This window comes from Mesoplodon densirostris, chromosome 3, assembly GCF_025265405.1.
Source record: "Mesoplodon densirostris isolate mMesDen1 chromosome 3, mMesDen1 primary haplotype, whole genome shotgun sequence".
Lineage (NCBI taxonomy): Eukaryota > Metazoa > Chordata > Mammalia > Artiodactyla > Ziphiidae > Mesoplodon > Mesoplodon densirostris.
The window spans coordinates 61,695,222-61,716,321 of record NC_082663.1 but is presented as its reverse complement, the minus strand read 5'-3'; the positions used below and the strand labels follow the sequence as shown (position 1 = coordinate 61,716,321).

Here is a 21,100-nt window from a genome sequence, read left to right as displayed (position 1 = left end):
GAGTTGTAACCTCTTATAATAAATCGGTAAACACAAGGAAATGTTTCCCTGAGTTCTGTGAGCCATTCTGGCAAGTAATCAAACCCAAGGAGGGGGTAGAGAGAATTCCAATGTATAGCTGGTTGGTCAGATGTATAGGTGATAACCTGACTTGTGTTTGGTGTCTGAAGGGGGGCACTCTTGTGGGAACTGAGTCCTTAACCTGTGGGATCTTATGCTGTCTCCAGGTAGATCGTGTCAGAACTGAGTGAAATTTTAGAACATCCAGTTGGTGTCTACTGGGAATTAGAGAATTGCTTGTTATGGGAAAAAAACCCTCCATATTTGGTGGCCAAAAGTCAAGAACTGAGTGTGAAGGAAAAAAACCACAAGCTTTTCCTTACAAAACGTGTTAGCAGTGGCTGTTCTGCTTCATTTTTCAGGCACAGAAAAGTGCTGCTCAATAAGTACATACAATTTTAATTTCAAATTTTCCTGCCTCTTTATGAAATGATTTAGGGTAGCTTATAAAAGACAAAATTAGGGCTTCCCTGGTGGCTCAGTGATTGAGAGTCCGCCTGCCGATGCAGGGGACACGGGTTCGTGCCCCGGTCCGGGAAGATCCCATATGCCGCGGAGCTGCTGGGCCCGTAAGCCATGGCCGCTGGCCTGTGCGTCCGGAGCCTGTGTTCCGCAACGGGAGAGGCCACAACGGTGAGAGGCCCGCATACCGCAAAAAAAAAAAAAAAGACAAAATTAATAATATAGGAATGCAAGAGTACAAACCAGGATGAGGAGAAGCAAAGCAAATACCTGGACCATGGAGATGTAACACAGACATAGGCACTCTGCCTCTTGACCTCACAGCAGGGAAGCAAATGTGAGGAATTACTAATTTTTATCATGTGAAGTGAAGAGACAAAGCAGCTCCCCAGAGCAGGTCCTGGAACTCGCTGCAGATCAGGTGGTGGGCTCTACAGAGAGGAAAGGTGCGCTACGATGGGAAACGTCCTGTCCTCACTCGTGCTTTCATGGTAAATGCAAGCCAAGAGTATAACATTAAAGGTCAAGTCCGTACTGTGGTTGACAAATGTGGCTTTCAAGTGTTACAACTTTCATAGCATTTAGATTATATGGTAAGTTATGTCCCCCCAGTATAATCATGTTCTCTGGGATTTTGATAGGAGTTGGCTGTTGAATAGCTCAAGAGGCTACTTTTTAGTTTGGGGCCTGGAATCAGAGTGTCCTAGTAAGTGATCATTAAGGACAGATTCTAGAAACTGGGCAAGGAGTTGGCAGTGCTAAAGTTCTAGTATGAAACAATCACAGCCTATAACCAAAATTCTTGTCAGGATGTATTCTATTCTGCTTCCACGGGGAGAAGAGGCCATAGGGTACCTATACACAAAAACAGTTGGGGTTTTCTTCTAAAAGCTGAGCCAGAGGTCAGGGGAGTCCTCCTATGTGACCCAGAGGAAAGCAGCAGAGATGAAACAGAAGGCTTTAGCCCGAAACAGAGTAGGTGGTGCTAGCTAAATCACCATGGCCCTAGTGATGCAGCTCTGGCAGGTAAGTTATCTCTCCATCACTTAAGGAAGTGACTTCCTGTACGTTATGTGGTAACATCAGCTTGAGTGCTAGAGAACATCTGCTAGCAACAGCGTGGCTAAAGTGAGGATGCACCTTGCCAATTTCTGAGTCCTGGCCCAGCTGCCATGCTCTGAAATGCATCCCCATGTTTTGCTGCTCCAGCAGCAGCAAACTGAACGTAAGAGGAATACTACGGCAGGCTGGTGCCTGGGACAGGTGGGACTCCTCTGAAGCTGACTTTGTCACAGCCATGCCAAACCTTCCTGAGACTGCTTGCTGGTGGTCTGGGACACTTCTACCCAACTGGCCTTCCTTCCTTGCTCCTCCATGGGGCTCAGGCTTGCACTGCAGCCAGACTATACCTCCCTCCCCATTTTCTCTCATAACCCACATTTCCTCTAACAAAAATCTGTGCATGTTTAATCCCATCTTGTCCTCTGCTTCTCAGAGGATCTGAGCTAATACACAGGGCAATTTCTGTTTTTATCTTGCTTGAAGTTTAACCTTTCCGACAACAGAAACACAGCAGGTCCATGTTTCTCATGGACAGACCCACCTGATTGGTGGCGTTTTGTTTTTAAGCCAGGTTTTTGCCACAGGAGAATACTCATTGTTCCATTCCTGTGGCAGAGGGATAAGCAGCTGATTCATCTCAAATAGTATCAAGCTTTTACAATGTAAAATAAAAAGGTTACAGCCTATGACATAGCCTTGCTTTAACATTGAGGGGCTTTTTTAAATGTCTAGTTTAGTCCACACCTGGACCCAGTTTGCAGGATGAGAAGGCAAGCAAGCTGCAGAGTCTTAATCTTGTTTTGGCAGCATCCTAGTCCTGTGACACCCATCCCAGGAGCTTGCCCACAGAAGAGAACTAATGTTTGTTGAAAGAAGGGACAAGATGACAGTTATGGGTTGTATGGTTCCTTTCAGAGTGTAAGTCATCAACAGGAGGTTACTAATTAGAATATCTGATAAGCAGACATCCATAAGAGTTCCAGATACTCAGCAGGGAGATGGATACTGGAGTACCTATAGGGTTCCTGTAAGCTCAGTAATACGTGTTCATGAAGAAGAAATATAAGTTAGAGAGTCTGGGTATGCAGAGAATGTGCCCACTGGGGCCAATAAACAAAAGGAGGACTCAGGATCAGTTGAAAATTGATATCTCAAATGTCTCTGCATTGTCCTAGAAAAAACCCTCCTCCATCTCAAAATCCAGAGAATGCTGACTCCATCCTCTAGCAAAGAGGGCCTCCATGGTGACGGAGTGTACACAAAATGAAAGAAGGCAAAGGCCGTTTGTCTTCACTCATGTCAAATGGCAAAACTGGGTTTCTATTCTTTTCATGAGTCAGCTGCTGAAGATCTACCCCAAAGCCCTACCTTCTAGCCCTTTTTATGATATGAGGTGCAAAATCTCTGTGTCTCCATTTTGGGAACAGATGCATAATTTTTTTCCAATAGCTGTCTTTTTTTGGTCACTGGAAATATGTTGGGTTTTCCTTCAACAGACCAGGAAGGTCAAGAGATATGTTCCAGAGACCTCTTTGTGGTGCCTTAATGCAGAGCTCATGTAGATACTTGCAAATGTAAGGTAAGAACCCTCTCAGGACTGATAAGGGGCCTGGAGAGGCTCCTTTTTTTTTTTTTAAGCATTATTATTATTATTATTTAAAACATGTATTGTTTTGCATGCATTATTTTAAATTTATTTATTTTATTTATTTATTTTTGGCTGTGTTAGGTTTTTGTTGCTGTGCTCGGGCTTTCTCTAGTTGCGGCGAGCGGGGGCTACTCTTCGTTGCATTGCACGGGTTTCTCATTGCGGTGGCTTCTCTTGTTGCGGAGTACGGGCTCTAGGAGCGTGGGCTTCAGTAGTTGTGGCACACAGGCTCAGTAGTTGTGGCACGCGGGCTCTAGAGCGCAGGCTCAATAGCTGTGGCACATGGGCTTAGCTGTTCCACGGCATGTGGGATCTTCCTGGACCAGGGCTTGAACTCATGTCCCCTGCATTGGCAGGCTGATTCTTAGCCACTGCACCACCAGAGAAGCCCCTGGAGAGGCTCTTACAGCCCATCCCTCCCTGTTTCATTACTGCTTCCTCATACTGTTAGCCAGCAAGCTAAGTCATGAACACAATTAAATTCCTTCACTGGTTTCATTGCCCTAGTAACTCCGGCTAGCAACTATATTCCCCTACATTTTCTTTTTAAAAGAGATGAGTAGATGTATAAAATAAATAAGCTACAAGGACATATTGTATAACACATGGAATATAGCCAATATCTTATGATAACTATAAATGGAGTATAACCTTTAAAAATTGTAAATCACTATGTTGTACATTTGAAACATATATAATATTGTACTTCAACTATACTTCAAAAAAAGTTAGGTAAAAAAAGAACTTCAATGCCTTACCTTGTCTAATGACTTAAATATAAATATCCATACATATACTGAAAAGCCTTCATAGTTCCCAGGCAAACCTGATTTTCCCATACCACATGATAGTTAAATATAATTATAATATTTAGTATATATACTTAATACTAATATTGACTATATATTTAGCTACATAGTACATGGATACATTGCTATAAAAATATCTAGCTGTAAATATAGTCTAGCTATAAAAATTGGGAACAATTTACATTGTAATTATTTAGCATTTAACTTATGATTGTCCCTTCTCAGCAAACATCATGTAACCCCAGGAATGTTTTCAAATTGAGAAACTAATCTACAAACTGTTTTCAAAGTAATAACATTTTTATGATACTAAGTGTAATAGTCAATGTGGAAGAAATAATGTTTTGCCTTATTAAAAAATAAAGAATAAATAAAAGATATGAGTAGAGCCTACAACTTCATAAGCCAGAATTTTTTTTTTGGATTTTCGCTTTTGGGGGGAAATGACAGTTTGGCTTGTTTTCTCTGACTTTTCAGTGGTCCCATGGGGCTCAGAGAACCTCTTGCTGGAGGCCCATTTCAACATACCTCCGATCTGTAGGGTACAGTTCCACAGTGACCACATCAAGAGAGTTCCAGGCCGAGATGGTCAACCCATTGTACAGACACAGCATGCCTATCATCATGGATTCGCTGGTGCCAAACCAAAGGAAGAAACAGCTGATCCCCGAGAGCACCATAGAGCCACCTGCCAACAAAGCAGACACGGCTGGGACGTTTCCTGTCATCTTAGTAGAGCAAGGACCCTCAGGTCTTTGAGATCTCACAGCAAAACTGGATCCCAAGAGGAAGCCACAGCCTGGGTTCATAAAGCTCAGGTACCAGTGTGTTTACTTGCATATAAGGTTTGCGTCTCTAACTACCTTCTGAACACAGCAAGCATGAAATACACATCATGAATCACTCAGCTATGTAAGTAGAAAAATAGACATTAGTCACACATAATTCGTTTTTCAGTCTGTTAACTCACAGAAGCTGTTCAAATGAGATGTAATTAGACATATTTTACTAAAATTTAGTCCTAATGAAAGGTCTTAAGGGATTTCTCCTCATCTCTGTGGGATGCAAATCCTAGGGGCGTAGGGAGTATAGCAGGAGACAGGCTCCCTCTAGATTGCAAGGGCAGCTCTTGTATTTTACATGAAACCAAGCACATACCTAGCATCGTTAAGCGCCCGATTCTGTCCATTAGGAGAGCAGACACGATGTTCCCTGGCAACACTGCCAATGTCCCCAGGAAGTTGACAAAATAAACCCAGTAGGCACCATAGTCATCTTCAAAGGTAATGTGGCATCCTGTCTTGTTGTGCACAAATGTGCAGTTTTGAAATTCGCAGTTAATGAATTTATACGGCTCAAAATCTGTGGACACAAAGAACGGCAACTTATACTGGTGCAGGAGAGTCGCGCACCGAAAGCCTGCCGAGAATTCAGAAAAAAATCATGGTATTGTAAGCTCCTTGAGGGCTCCCGGGTCTGGCCAAAGCACAGGATCGAGTCTAGGACCCCACATTACGAAGTAGCTGAAGGAAGGAACACTTCTGTTGAATAAAGGGATAAACTAAAGAGTCCACTTATCCTCTGATTTCTTATGGTTGGTCCTTGCTAATTACATGATTGCTTACTCCTTTATGATGCTCCTTTGTTCTAATTATCATGTTACGTAAGGACTATCATTAGAGTACTAAAGCTTCCATACTACAATTACAAAAATAATTTGTTTCCAAATGTGTATGAATCGGCCTCACTACTGCCATTTTATAGGGCTCGGAGGCAGTGAGAAGGAACAGGACTTTCCTTGGGTCCTTGAGGCTGAATTTATAAGAGAAGGCTCAAGGGCAGGAACCCACCGAGGAACCTGAGTCAGCCTCATTGGAAGGTCACCAGCATCCGCTGCTGATTTTTTTTTTCTTGAACTTGGATCTAGCCAAAAGGGGTATCTGCAGAGGATGCTGGGCTCTGCTAAAAGGCAGTGAGAATCAAAACAGCTGTTGTCCTAGCTGAACAAGATGTGCCTAAAAAGCTGGCCTTCTGAGGTTGAATGGGCTGGAAGACAGTGAGAGCACTGTTTAAACAAACCCCGAGACCCCTGACTCCACTCTCACTTGGAGCTAGGCAGAGCTGGCTCCTGTCTGATCACCAAGAAGGCAGGACTGGCAACAGGGTGGAGCGGATCCTCCTACCAGTGTCAGGCTGTTATTCTGGACTCATGGGACAGACAGACCAATGTGTGTCGGTGGCAAGGCTTGGGCTTTGCAATCAGATGAGCCTGGGCTCAAATGGCAGCTGTTACTAGTTCTACAACTGTGGCCAAATTACTGCATTGTTCTAAGCCTCAGCTATTGTGAAAATTAAACAAGATAATGAGTGTCTAATAACCTGAGGTAGGAACCAGCACGTAGTAGGTGTTCAGTCAAAGTTTGTTGCCCTTCCTCTTTTTCCCTGGCGAGTTTTCCAGCCTCCATTAAATGGACTGGACTAAAAGACTGTATCCGATTGAGCATGTTTCATCCATCTCTGTAGATGTGTAGTTCAGGCATGCTCACTTAAGCTAACACCAGATTTTGAAATCAGGATTATCAAAGCAAACAAACCACAGGTTAATCCTTTGCTTTAAAAATTATTCACCAAAGGATTTTGTATTTCCAACTTTGAACTCAGCAAGCTCCATCTGCATTACATGTGACAAAGACAGTCAATACAAGCTCAACTTTGATCCAACCTGATGGAGTCCGTTCATTTGTACTTCAACCTTCACTTCCCCCTTAAGCCTATGCCCACGCCTATCACCAAATGAGTATCACGTTTCTGCCAAGAACTAGGACCTGTGAAGAGGCCCCAGGCAGGGTTAAGGGGCACACCTACCTGTGTTGTTAAAAACAGTATTAATAAACATGCAGTTCTTGAAGTAGGTGTTGACTGAAGTCACATCCTCAAAGGTGCAGGACTTAAAAACCGAATCTTTGAAAATTATGGATTTGAGCCTGATCCCTTCAAATCTGCCCAACACACAAAAAGATTCATATTGATGATTGTGTCTATCAGAGTTGAAAGCTAAGTCAAACAGATTTAGAGATGTGAGGTCCCACTATGGACTCTCTTAATTATAAAGGACATTGGCTTCTGGATTTTCTAAGCTCCTAGCTTTTCCCCTTTTTCCTCATGTGGCCTGTCCTTTGGCTATCTCATTGCTCACCAATATTATTTTCTACCAGAAGAAGAGATGGCATTCAAAATAACTTCATTTAGCTTTTGGCAATCTTGGTAAAAGTTTTTGTAGGGTATAGAGTTGAAGGTATTGAGTTTGGAGATTACTTGTGGCTATTGATTCTTTATTTTTCAATCCTATCCTCTTGTTCCTTCACATATGTTTTTATCTGAAAATTCTCTATTTGGGGCTAATAGCTCTAACTTGAGGATGTGCTGCCATGCTCACTTTTAATGAAAGTCTATTTCCCAAGCTGAAAACCCAAAGCTTCTTCATTCTAGTGTAGAGACTTCCAATTATCTTGAAGAGAGGATGGGAGAATCATTTATGTGAGGAATGATTGTCTTGGGGGTCAAGGAACTCATAGCTTACAGTCATTTTCAAGAATTTTTTTTCTCATTTTTAATTTTTTTTCTCATCTTGGTACTCAAGAGGTACCAAGTAGAATGACCATAGCCCTGCTTATTTTTGGAAATGTGTAGAATGATGAAACTTGCTCAGATCCATTTCTGGGTGATGTAAAGGGGAAGGGGGAGATGATAATAGTCACAATGAGCCTAACATCTTAGAAGAGTCTATGGCTCAGATATTCAGTGTTGATAAGGACTCTTGGGAGACATGGATACATATTCATCAATGTGTCTCGGTAATTTATTAAGAGACTATGAATGTATACTTAGCCAGTCACCGAGAGGAAAATGCTTATTCACCTGGGGAAGAAGTTATTACACCAAATACCACTCTTATGAGAGCAGAAAGGGACTGATCCTCCTAGGCGAGTGAGCTGACTTAAAAGCCATTCATTAGCGAGTACTCTGAAAATCATCCTCACCCTAATGTCGGACTGCATTTGTCCGCTCAAAAGGCACTAAGCGCCTATGAGACCAACCTCCTCAAAAAACAATCTTATTTCAACCCTTACTCTAGAAGTCCAGAGTAAAACCATCTAAGCCATAAATCTATCTACTAAAGGAGGGTAAATAATGGCACATTTTAAGAAGATCACTCATTTTCTGAAGTGAAACTGAATTTAGAAAGGGGAAACAATGTTTTTTAAATGGATACTATATGCACAGAGTACACGTGGCGCAAAACTCAAAATGTTGAAAAAGGAAATAGTAAGTCTTTTGTCTCCCATCCTCAAGCCACCTAGTTCTTTTTCCCAGGGATAACCACTATAGTCAGGTTCTCGTATGCTCTTCCGGGAGCATTCTGTATACAGGGCGCTAGCAAACAGGACAACACTATTCTACACCTTGCTGCGTTCTCCTCGGAGTCTACTTCGGAGGTTATCCCTTATCAGTATATAAAGAATCGCCATTTTAGGATGTTGAATAGGAAAACTATTTTTAAAAAATGAGTTAGCTAGTGGTATTTCAAATTCCCCTGAAAGACAAAAAAAAATTTTCTATCGCCTTCTAAAATAAATGTATATGTTTTAGAAGGATTTAAAAACGATTAAAATGATTAATCATTACATTGCCAAAGTAAAAAATTTCTCTGTGATGACTGAATATCCAGCTTAGAACTTTTTATTAAAAATATGACTGTCAGAGGCACAAACATATTAGAAATTTCTAATGGAGTAACAATAACTTTTAAGTAATTAAGTCAATTTTCATGCTGGAATTATAGAGCACTTGACTCTAAAGTTTCTGCGGAGAAGCAAGTACAGATTCAAGTCAGTCTTTTATGTGGGAGAGTGAAGGTCATCCTATAGGGATTAGGCCCCTCACTGAATTGCTGATCCAAACAATTATCTCCTGGTTGGTAACTCTCCTTTTCATTACACAAATCATAAGCATCCCACAGAATTATTTTTCATCTTTCCAAACTAGTTTTTGCCCAGGGAAACTTTGATCATTTATTTTTTTAGAGTTTTACTTTAATTTTGAAACTGGGAGAATTTCCTAAGAATGATGTAAACCAACAGGAACTCATACCAGCAACTATTTGCTCAGATAACAAATAATGGGTAGAAATGAGGACCCTGTCTACCCCTTTCCCTCTTTGAAAAAATAAACCACAACCACCTTTGGAGTCACTTCTCTCTCCTCATCAAGAGGCATTTCAGACTCCATACTCAAAAATGTCCTTTGCTAACTTATTCCATATTTTCAAAGCTCTTAACTTTGGGGAATCATTCCTATTCTCTAATTGAAACTTTTCCTGGTACAACTTAACCCCAATTCTTGATTCAGCATAGTGGAGAAGGAAGGAAATCTGAAAAGTGGTCCCCTTTTCCGGAGATAGAAAACAGGCATGAGATTACAGGTCAGATTTCCTCTGAGTTAAATAATGCTATAACCTATCTTATTTTCTCATAATCTTCACTCTTCTCTTCCATAACTTATTTTGCTTGTTTTCCAAGGCCTCTCTGAATTTTCTTTTCACACCAGTCAATTCCATTTCTTTATAAATATGAAGCAGCTCAGTTTCAGAAGTAGTTATAACTGATAACTGATATACGTATACCTTTTCTTTAGAGGCCATTTGGAAGTATTTAAATTCAGTCTGAAAATGACTACATGTACAAACTAAAAAAACTATTCATATTTTAGTGCCGTGAAGGCTAATAAGAAATACATTTCTGAGACCAGGTAGGAAGTGAAATGATTTAAAAGTTTCTGGACCTGCCGTTGTCCCATTCCAGTCCAGTAATAATCTTATTTGCTGTTGTAAAGTTAGTAGTTAAATTTGAAAATTTTCCTGTCGGGTCATCTACTTCTTTCAACACATTCGACTGCAGATGTTTAATAACATCAGGGAACCAAATGGATAATCCGTAGTACCTGCAAAGACAAAGAAATGTGAGTTTGTAAAGGTGCCGACACCCTCGCGGCCATGACCATCTCCCTGTCATTTTCAGAGAGGTAGTGGTTTCTGGAGAAGCACTGCTGATTAGGACCCACCCCCTGTAGCATTATGAACCATCAAACAGTAATCTCACTGGCCCCTCCTCATCACAAGTCTGCAAAAATCACGCTAGAGGGATGGCCTGGGTTTCCCTGGAGAACCCCAGGTCTGTAATTCCTGAACCCTTCCTTTGGGAAGAGACATGCGTAAGAACACTATCATACACCAGCACGTGGCATCCTGGCCCTGATGTTTTTCTCATTCCCGTAGGCTGCACTGAAGAACCCCATCTCCTAGTCTGGAGCTACAAACTCCTGGGGTCCCCAGACTGTGAGGGCCCTTAAAGAATGACCTCTTTATTAATGGACAAACTTTCTTGGTTCCTACACTACTATGGTACTGCTAGCCTGGGGGCACAGCCCATGCTCAAAGAAGGTCGAGGCTGGGAAAAAGGCCATTTAAGTTATTCATTGGAAAAGCCACGTTATTGTCCACTTTCTGTCTCTTGCCTCTAGTGTGTTATTCTAACAGCTTACAGCTCGGTCATACTGCTGTGACCTTCATAACAGCAGCCACTAACCACATGTGGTTACTGAGCAGTTAAATGTGACCAGTCTGAATGAGATGTGCCATGAGTATGAAACACCAGATTTGAATACTTATGGGAAAAAAATGTAAAATTAAGTTGTTAATCATTTCATATTGATTAAATGTCAGAATGATAATATTTTGGACAAAATGAGTGAAATAAAATGTTATTAAAATGTTTCACCTGTTTCCTTTTCCTTTTTTTTCTTTAAATGTGGCTGCCAGCACATTTAAAATGACACGTGGCTGACATTATACTTTTACTGGACAATGCTGCTCTAAACTGGTGGTTCCCACCCAAAGCACGGTCCCTGGGCCAGCAGCATCAACATCACCCGGGAACTTGTTAGAAATGCAGACTCTCAGGCCTCATCCAGACCTGCTGAATCAGAAACCGTGGGATGGGGTCCTTCGTGTAACTCTTCTGATGCACACTCAAGTTTGAGAACCACTGCTCTAGCTTATCCCTAGTTACATTGAGCTACACAGGGAAAGAAGTGGTCATGAGCATAACTTTTGCAGGTAGATATGCTAGGTTTGAATCCTGGCCTTGCCAGTTACCAGCTGTGTGATCTTGGGCAAGTTATAAAAGCCTCAGTTATCCCATCTCTAATATCGGAATGATGATAGTACCCACCTTCCTGGGTAGTTGCTTGGATTAAATGGAATGCCAAGTACCTAGCACATAGCGAGTGCTCAAAAGACGAAGTTGGTTGTTTTTTTTTTAATAAATGTATTTATTTTATTTATTTATTTTTGGCTGTGTGGGGTCTTTGCTGCTGCGCACGGGCTTTCTCTAGTTGAGTCGAGTGGGGCCTACTCTTCGTTGCGGTGCAAGGGCTTCTCATTGCGGTGGCTTCTCTTGTTGCGGAGCACGGGCTCTAGGCGCACGGGCTCAGTAGTTGTAGTGTGTGGGCGCAGTAGTTGTGGCTCACGGGCTCTAGAGCGCAGGCTCAGTAGTTGTGGTGCACGGGCTTAGTTGCTCCGCGGCATGTGGGATCTTCCCGAACCTGTGTCTCCTGCATTGGCAGGCGGATTCTTAAACCACTGCACCACAAGGAAAGCCCCATAGTAGGCATTTAATAATCATTAATTTTCAGCCCTCTCTTCCTTCATAGATCAATGGTTTTTTTACAACTTGAGTGGGAGTTACTTTACATGTTCTAAGTCAACCCTGTCAATTTAGAAATAAGGAACTAAAACTTGTTAGTGTCCCCAAGTCACACAGCAGAACAACCCCTACTTTCCTGGTCTCTCCCTTTACTACAACTCACAGCACTGGGAAAGGCTGGTCATCTGCGATCACTCACTGGTTTTCATTTAGGGATGTTAAGACATGGAACTTGCAGCATAAATATTGGGCTCTACCAGAGCCTACTGACCTGAAAGTGTAGGGTATTACCTACCTGCCTTTAAAAAACAATAAATTAGGCAAAAATCGAGTTGTAGACACATATTCTAAAGTGAGTATGTCAACAATTTGCAACTAAAATTCTGAAATGTTCTCCCTACCTCCTTTCTTAGAACACATATATGGTGGTTTTATTTATTGAGCACTTATTATGTGCCAGGGCCATATATCCATGAGCAAAACAGTTTAAAATCCCTGTTCTCACAGAGCTTCCCGAGGAGGAAGACAGAGCTTTCTTTATTCTTTAAAGAATGGAAAAGCTTTTTGTCTATTAGAAGATGATAGAAGGTACGACGGGGAATAATAAAGCTGAGAAGGGGACCGGGAGTACTGAGGGGCTGCAGTTTTTAAAAAGGTGCTTCGGGAGGTATCATTGAGAAGGTGACACACCAGGAAAGACTCAAAGGAGGAGAGGAAATGAGCCAGGCCATGTCTGGGGGGCAGGACTAAGGCCCGAGATGGAACATGTTCAAGAAAGTTCTGACACATTTGAGGAAGAGCAAAGAGGCCGTTGAGCTGGGGCCGCGCCAGTGAGGAGAGGAGGGTGGAGAAAGTATGGGGGCAAACCATTCACGGGCTTATCGAACTTTCCAGACACCGTTGGTTTTGCCACCCCCGCTTTATGACAGCATAAATTAAATGACTGGGTGATAAAAACTGTAATTGCCAGCAAATGGAAAATTTTTAAAAAATTCTTTCATAGAGGTTAACAGCATCAAACAGCATAAGAAAAAAAGCAGCGTGGTTGGGAGTTACAGTGTGGAAATTTAAAGATTTCACTCACCAAGAATTTAGGTATCACTTACCCAAAGGACAGCGTGAACCAAACAATCGTAAGCTTTATGGTATTGTCCCGGACTGGGTAGGTGAAACAGCTCATAAAAGTCAACCAAATCTGTGAAATATTAGAGAGTTAGTTTTCTTAGGCAGTTACCTAGTCAACTGCATTTCCCAACCCCCTCCAACAAATTATACAAAATGTTGAGTTTTCTTTGGGCTGGATTCATTTGAACTTACAGTGCAAAAGCTAAAGGCTATAGGAAACCAAATTTTTGGTTTCTGGAATTTTTATTTATCAGCTTCCAATGGACAAAGTAACTCAAGACATCCGTGTACCCCATCACTGCCAGGACTCCTTGCCTAATACCTTCCCTCGCCAAAGAGGGAATGTCTTGGTAACCCCGCTAATCCCAAGGGGATCCTATTACCTGGTCCTCCTCTAGGAATCGGGTGTCCTGGGCAGAAGCGGGAAGAACCCCATTCGTGGGACAGATTCAGTCAATCCTGTTTCTGCCTAACCTCAAGTACCAAGTTGGCCAGCAAGTCAGGATGGGCTTGTTACTTACTCCATACAGTTCTGTGCGGATCCGAACAAAACACCTCCTGTACCATGTTCCTGTGTCACTCTCGATTTCGATCAGCTCATCTATTTGTCTTGGGGTTTTGATTCTGTTTACCTGTAAGGAGCAACAGAGGGCAAAGTGTTGAGTTCTCTTCTCTGAAGTTGGTGGAGTTTACAATTTGTTTTTAAAGGAGTGAAAGCTGACTCCAATGAAAAGGAAGCAGGTATTTGATACACAAGCAGGCATCCATACATATATGAGACCACTGGTGTAAGTACACAGACTCAAAAGAACTGAATAAAGAATGAATGGGGGGAAAAAAGAACAAATGGGAGGGAATACCCTAAAGAAGAGGGGGAAGAGTAAGTAGTAATGGAATAACATGAAAACAAAATACCCTTCTCTGAATCACTAGTAAAAAGGCACACATTAGGGGGTTGGGGAGGGATGGATTGGGATTTTGGGATTAGGAGAAGCAAACTATTATATAGAGAATGGATAAACAACAAGCTCCTACTGTATAGCACAGGGAACTACATTCAATATCCTGTGATAAACCGTAATGGAAAAGAATATGAAAAAGAATGAATATACATGTATAACTGAATCACTTTGCTGTACCGTAGAAATTAACACAAGATTGTAAATCAACCGTACTTCAATAAAATAAAATTTTTTAAAAAGGCGTACATTAGCAGATTAAACATCCAGATAGATTCGCTTCTGGATTAAGAATTACTTTGCTTAGACTAAAATGACTGAACACACTTTTCTTTGGAATCTGCTTATTTGATGAATTTGGCCCCTAAACAGAGTTCTTAAAGCTTTCCCATCAAACTTCCATTCTTAGAGCATCCCTGTGACCCCTGCTTCCTTCTCCCACAGTCCCTGACAGTGCCTGGTCAGCAAGTACCCGCAGGTGACCATGAGGTGAGGTCCAGTGAATGAGCTTCAATTACAAGCCTCAACATGGACTCTTCAAGGTTAGAAGGGGAAGAAATGATGGAGGATCAGCCTGAAGCTGTATCCATGACTTAAACTAGCCTCCTTTTGCTAAGGAAAAGAACGAAGAGTCAGGAGAAGCAATGCTTCTAACACAGAGAATGAAGCCTGAAAAGAGAGAGAGAGAGAGGAAAAAAAAAAAAAGCATGGTTGCTTTGTGGACCTGTCCCATCTGACCCTGTTAGTCAACATCTACCTGCTTTTGATACACCTGAGAGAGGACACAGGAATGTGTACACATTACCCCTGCCAGGGATAACTCCTGAACAGATCTTTCTGGAGAGTCTGCCAACATCCAAAGGAGCACTTCTATCATGAGACTCCAGGTGCCAAGACTGGCTTTTGACAGAGGTGATTTGGGGACCCTTGGTATCTTTCAAATTATACCAGGTGGGCAGTAGCCTCTTCATGGCTATGTAAACAAAGATGTCCATATTTAATGACAATAATGTCTGAGTTAATGTCTGGGATTCCAAATAGAGTCAGCTCCAAATCATCCATGTAGGCATTATTTTGTGATATTCCAGAATTCCTTTTTTTAAATCACAGAGGTATTCTTCTTCTTCTTTTTTTCTTTTATATTGAATGAAAGATTCATTAAATTCTATAGTGCTTTACAGTTTTCAAAAGTTTCACACAAGTGATTTCATATAATCCCATAATAACCCCTTTCTTTCTCCTACCCCTATACTGCCCCTCCTCCTTTAACTCTCCCCACTGGTAACCACTAGTTTGTTCTCTGTAGCTGTGAGTTTGTTTCTGCTGTTTTGTTATATTCATTAGCTTGTTGTATTTTTTTAGATTCCACATATAAGTGATATCATACAGTATCTGTCTTTCTCTGACTTATTTCACTTAGCATAATGCCCTCCAAGTCCATCCATGTTGCTGAAAATGGCAAAATTTCATTCTTTTTTTATGGCTGAGTAATATTCCATTATATATACATACCACATCTTCTTTATCCATTCATTTGTTGATGGACGCTTAGGTTTCTTCCATACCTTGGCAATTGTAAATAATGCTGCTATAAACACTGGGGTGTTATGTATCTTTTCAAATTAGTGTGTTTGTTTTTTTTGGATATATACCCAGTAGTGGAATTGCTGGATCATATGGTCGTTCTATTTTTAGCTTTTTGAGGTAACTCCATACTGTTTTCTACATCGGCTACACCAATTTACAGTCCTACCAGCAGTGTACGAGGGTTCCCTTTTCTCCACATCCTAGCCAACATTTGCTATTTGTATTCTTTTTGATGAAAGCCATTCTGACTTGACATATTACTTTGGGGAGGCTTCTCCTCCACTCATCAATGTTTCTGCATTCTTTCACTGGCACCCCTGGGGAGCCAGGCCTGGCACTAGTCCCTGGACATATGCAAATATAAAACACCACACCGTCCAAGCAATTACCAGACAAAATTAGAAAGTACTCTCACGGAAATCTAGATCAGATGGGAGAGACATACTGTACAGAACACCCAAGTTGACCCGAGAGTGAGAAAAAAGCCCTCATGGACTGTGGAATTTGTTGGAGCTTATGGAAAAGTTTGTCATTTGTCATGTGTGTCAACTACTTGAAGGGCATTCCAAGTGGGAGGAATATCATGTGCAAATGTCCAGAGGTGTGAGAGAAAAGAGTGTATTGGAAACTGCATAGCATTTGCTATTCCTGAAGAATAGTGCAAGGGCAGAGGGCAGTGAGTAAGGAGGGCTGAACCAAATCAGTGGCAGGAAAGGTGGAAAGGTAAGAGACAATAATGAGAGATATTTAGGATGGTGGATAATAGGACACAGTGATTTCTTGGACATACTGGAGATAAAGGAAAGAAAGAAATAGGATAGTTTTCAGGGTTCTGGTTTGGGTGGTGCTGGTGGTACTTGCTGATAGAATTTTAACAAGGAAGAGGTTTGGAAACTCTTAAGGTGAGAAGTTCAGATTTAGAAATTCAGAATTTGAAGGGCCTATGGTACATAGGAGTATGGCCACAAAGCCCTTCAACATGCACGTCTGGAGCTCAGGAGATTTGTCCATTAGGAGAGAGAGATCTAGGAAGTAGCTGAGATAAGCTAAGGAGAGTGTGTAGGGTTAAAAGGGAAGTTAGCTGCAAATAAAGCCCTGAAAAACAATATTTAAAGTAGGCACATAGGAAGAAAAGCTTAAAAAGGAGAGAAGGAAGGCATGTGAATTCACTGTATTGTATCAATAGATGTAACAAGGAAAAAGACAAATGTGTCATGGTGGAATCATGTAATGCCTTTGAAAGTTACATATAAATGACTTCGAGATGACCCATTCTTTTAGAGTGTTCCCACCTTATTCCCACTTAACCTTTATACAGTAATATTAACGTGGATGACCATGAGTGAACTTGGTAACTCAGACCTTCTGGAAGAAAAAGCAGGTTAGCAGGGCAATGAGGCCCTACAGAGATACCTTCTCAGAAGTCTTGGGTAAAGGGTTTATCCTTATCTAGCTGAGAAGGGTTAGGGACACTGAGTATCTAAATTACATCTCAAGATTCTTCTTGCCTTATGATTCTTTAATTTAAAAATATTCTTGGGGCTTCCCTGGTGACGCAGTGGTTAAGAATCCGCCTGCCAATGCAGGGGACACAGGTTCGAGCCCTGGTCCGGGAAGATCCCACATGCTGTGGAGCAACTAAGCCTGTGAGCCACAACTACAGAGCCTGCGCTCTAGAGCCCACGAGCCACAACTACTGAAGCCCACAAGCCTAGAGCCCGTGCTCCGCAACAAGAGAAGCCACCGCAATGAGAAGCCCACACACCACAACAAAGAGTAGCCTCCCTCACCACAACTAGAGAAAGCCTGTGTGCAGCAACAAAGACCCAACGCAGCCAAAAAAATAAATCAATAAGTCAATTTTAAATAAATAAATAAATTTATTTAAAATAAAATTTCTTGGACTTCCCTGGTGGTCCAATGGTTAAGACTCCGCGCTTCCACTGCAGGGTGCGTGGGTTTGATCCCTGGTCAGGGAACTAAGATCCCGCATGCGGTGGGATTCAGCCAAAAAAAAAAAAAAAATTCTTCCTTTATTGTTAATTTACTCAAAAGAAGAGCCTACTCAAAGGCTCCCAGGGCCTCAGTGGAGGACATCCATTATTGATCTTCATTTCTCCATTACACTGCAGAAAAAATTTTTAGTAATTGAGAATCTGTGATCATTTGAACAGAGGCTAGACTGAGTCTATCTTTACACTATGGAAAATCCATTTCCTATTAAAAAATGAAATGAATAAATAAGATTTCAGGGGACTGTTTAATCAGGAACTATTTTACTTATTTCAAGAACTATAATTGATATTATTTATAAGATACTGAAGATATTGCATATATCCCCTTTACACCTATTTTAGACAACACATTTTTTGTCTATGCTGCATATATCAAAGGATTTAAAAACCACTGTTCTTTTTTATTTTGGTGGAGGTGCTGGGGAAAAAAAAAACATTGTTCTTTCCCAAAAATTCCATGCATCCAATCTTCATGAGTTTAGACTAGTTTTCCCGTTGAGAATAAATTCTGTAACCAGAGGATGGAAGAACATTCCATGCAGAGGGAACAGCACACACAACAGCAGCACGGCAGGCATAGGTAAAATGGCAAGTAAGAAAGACGAGCGGCTGGCGCGGCGAGAGAACAATTTACAATCAGGCCTTTTCAGAAAAGGTTTCTCGACCTCTGGGGCGGAGGATTCACTGAGAAGCAGTACTCACCGTGAAGACTTTCTCAGGCTGACCCCGTGCTCTCATGTTTGTGTCATGAATTAACTTCAGAATCATCCAGGCTTCATCATGTTTTCCAACCTAAGAGATACGAGTAGACAGTGAAGGGCCAGGAGGTGAAACACACATACGCCCTGATTTTCCAATAACCATGTGGTATTGTCAGATCCAATTGGGTGTAACAGTGCAAATGCATTTAGGTTCGTCCGATTGGAACACAGAGGCTACTTGGATATCCTTGAGTGCATTAGCAGCTCAAGGGATGTGCCTCTAACTAGACATAGCACCTTTGGATAGTAAGGTTCATTTATAAAACAAGAAGCCACATTCTCTTCGTTGAGGGAAATGACTTGCTTGAGGAGGAACATTAGTGCTTTCTGGCCACGAGGCAGCTTTTTCACATGCTGGTTGTCGAAAGCATGACCCCATGAAACCAAACCCTCCATGGTTCCGTAGTAGGAAGGAAAAATGTACCACCGAAGAGGCAAACATAGTTTCCTAGAATTGGAAGGGACTCGTTCCACTGTATGCGGTTTCTTTGAATATTTGTAATGACGAGCGTTACCTCCAACAAGAACCGTGGGCTTTCAGGCATGAACGTGAGGGCCACCACTGAGGAGACGCAGGGGAGGGCGCAGACGATGATGAACACACGCCAACTATGAAACTCGTAGGCGGACCCCATGTTGAAGCTCCATCCTGGAAAAGGAAGACAGAAGGGGTGAGGAGAGCCCTCTCCAGACTGCCTGCTGGGACAGCGAGGTCCCCACATCACTGTGAGTGTCCATACCTCAAATTGATTCATAGTCAAATCTTACCACCCCCAGAAGAATGAGCTGATATGGGCACCAGCCACAGTGACCAGTTCAGCTTGAAGACGGCCAACAGCAGTGCTGGGAAGAAAAATGCTTGGAATCAAAGGGGTCGGCACCTACGGATGCGGTGTGTTGCTGAACAACCAAACTCCAAAGGCCAAGGTAAATGAATTTGGGACAGTGCTTTTTCCAACAGAGCCCTGGGCTGGGTATCTTCTGTCTCCAGCAGACCACTCTGCACTCTTGTCTCTGCTGTGTGCCAGGAAATGGCCCTCTATGGACCATACCAACTGGCCCCCTTGCCCACCAACTTCCAGTTGGGTTTGAATAAAGGAAGCACTGGCAGGAGAACAGAGGGTGGCATCAGGGTGCAGGATATTTATTCCTCTTGCTTCCCTTTTCCCCTCCTCCTGGCTGCATGGAGGTTTGACAGTGGGTGTGCTCATCCCCCGGAAGCTTCTCATGAAACCACCACAGCTCTTGTCAGGTTCTGGCAATCCCTGTCTCTCCTTGCCCTTTGAGGCATAAGTGGGCACAGGCTGCCCTTCTGCTACTAGCCCCGAGGTACTTTATTATTCTGTACTGGTTTCTCTTAACTGTTCCCATGTAGCTCTTTTCAGCAACCCCCTCTGAGGGGGTCACTGGTTTCCTTCCAGCATGCTGACCAGTGCGATGATTAAGAACTGGCGTTTGCCAACCTTTCCACATGCACATGCCATACACTAGATCAAGAGAATTTTAAATTTCTAAACAGTTTTTTATTATAATATAATGAAAACAAGCAAATGGGATACTGATGGAAATCTCTCAAGAACTAAAAGAAAAGCAATATTTGAATGAATGTAAAATGGTTGAAAGCAAAATTCCACCATGACTCTAAAGGAGAAAGAATGAAGCATATCAAATCTAATTGAAAACAGAGAAGAGATTTATGGAGGCATAGATTAATTATGTGAGGCAAAATTCTAATTTTTGCAATGCTTGGTATTTAGAAGGCTGCTGTGAGCAAAAGTCAGATAGTCTACATTCCATCCCTGGGAGAGTAGTATAATTATTCATTGTTCGCACAGGAGCCAAGTGAGATTCTGGAGGTGACATGAGTTCCTCAAGGCCACGCAGCTGAAGTTATGCACCAGAATCTTCTCCACTGGGATTTGAGGCAGAATCTTATACCACACATGTCCGCATGTCTGTGCTTACTCAAACACAGACTTTGTTGATAAATCATATAAACACCTACATCATAAAAACATGCTACATCAATCTTAGATTCATAAGCATTTTCTGGTAATTTAATACCTGAGGACTATGTGGACTGCTAAATTAACTACAACATAAACTTTAGGAGGGGATGTCTACTCTCAATGTTTTATGTAGCAGAAGTTCAAATATCTCAAATATCCAAAACACAGAGGAAATCATATGATGGAACTAAGAAAACATACCTTGTTCACTTCACATTTGATCTAAGAGCTTCATATAAAGGAATTCTTTTTTAAAAGTGCTGGAGCCAACAGAAACTGATCCCCACCTACGTATCTGAGCTCATCTTCTGCTGGTCCCCTCCTTCACTTGGTCCATCCCACCGACCTGCTTCAAGTTCTCTGAATACACAAAGTTTAACTCCATTTTAGGGGCTTTGCCTTATTTCCTAGGAAGCCCAGCCATGCATTGAAAGGATGGTGGTTGTATGTCAGCCAGCCTTTCTATGAGTTTTGAAGTGAGAGGATTTTTCAGTATTTCTGTCCTCAAAGGAGTCCCCTCGGGGTCTTTGCATTTGAGGTTTTCCCTGCCTGGACTGCTCTGCCTGAGTATTTGCATACATGCATGACTCCTTTATACTTTCCAGGTCTCAGTTTAAGGCCATCTCTTCAGAGAGGCCTGAACATCCAATCCCACTCTTATCATCAAGACCTGCTTTATTGTCTCCACAGCACTTACTGCTATCTAAAGCTGTGAATTCATTGATTTGTTTACTTTTTTACTGTCTATCCCTTTCCACACCATGAAAGCAGGACTTCTGATTTTTTTACTCATCAATATAACCCCAGTGCCTATAGCAAGTCCTGGTCTATAGGAAGTGT

General features: G+C 41.9%; 1 protein-coding gene across 1 annotated transcript in view; it reads right to left on the bottom strand.

The window, feature by feature from the left end:
* Positions 1-21,100, bottom strand: part of SV2C (synaptic vesicle glycoprotein 2C) — a 237,189-nt gene that overhangs the window by 18,646 nt on the left and 197,443 nt on the right. Inside the window, exons 5-12 of the mRNA XM_060093060.1 lie at positions 18,767-18,900; positions 18,193-18,282; positions 13,451-13,561; positions 12,911-12,999; positions 9,883-10,041; positions 6,907-7,040; positions 5,200-5,403; positions 4,570-4,729 (exon numbers count right to left, since the gene is read on the bottom strand). Of these exons, the coding sequence (XP_059949043.1) occupies positions 4,570-4,729; positions 5,200-5,403; positions 6,907-7,040; positions 9,883-10,041; positions 12,911-12,999; positions 13,451-13,561; positions 18,193-18,282; positions 18,767-18,900 (1,081 nt within the window). The remainder of the gene's footprint in view (positions 1-4,569; positions 4,730-5,199; positions 5,404-6,906; positions 7,041-9,882; positions 10,042-12,910; positions 13,000-13,450; positions 13,562-18,192; positions 18,283-18,766; positions 18,901-21,100) is intronic.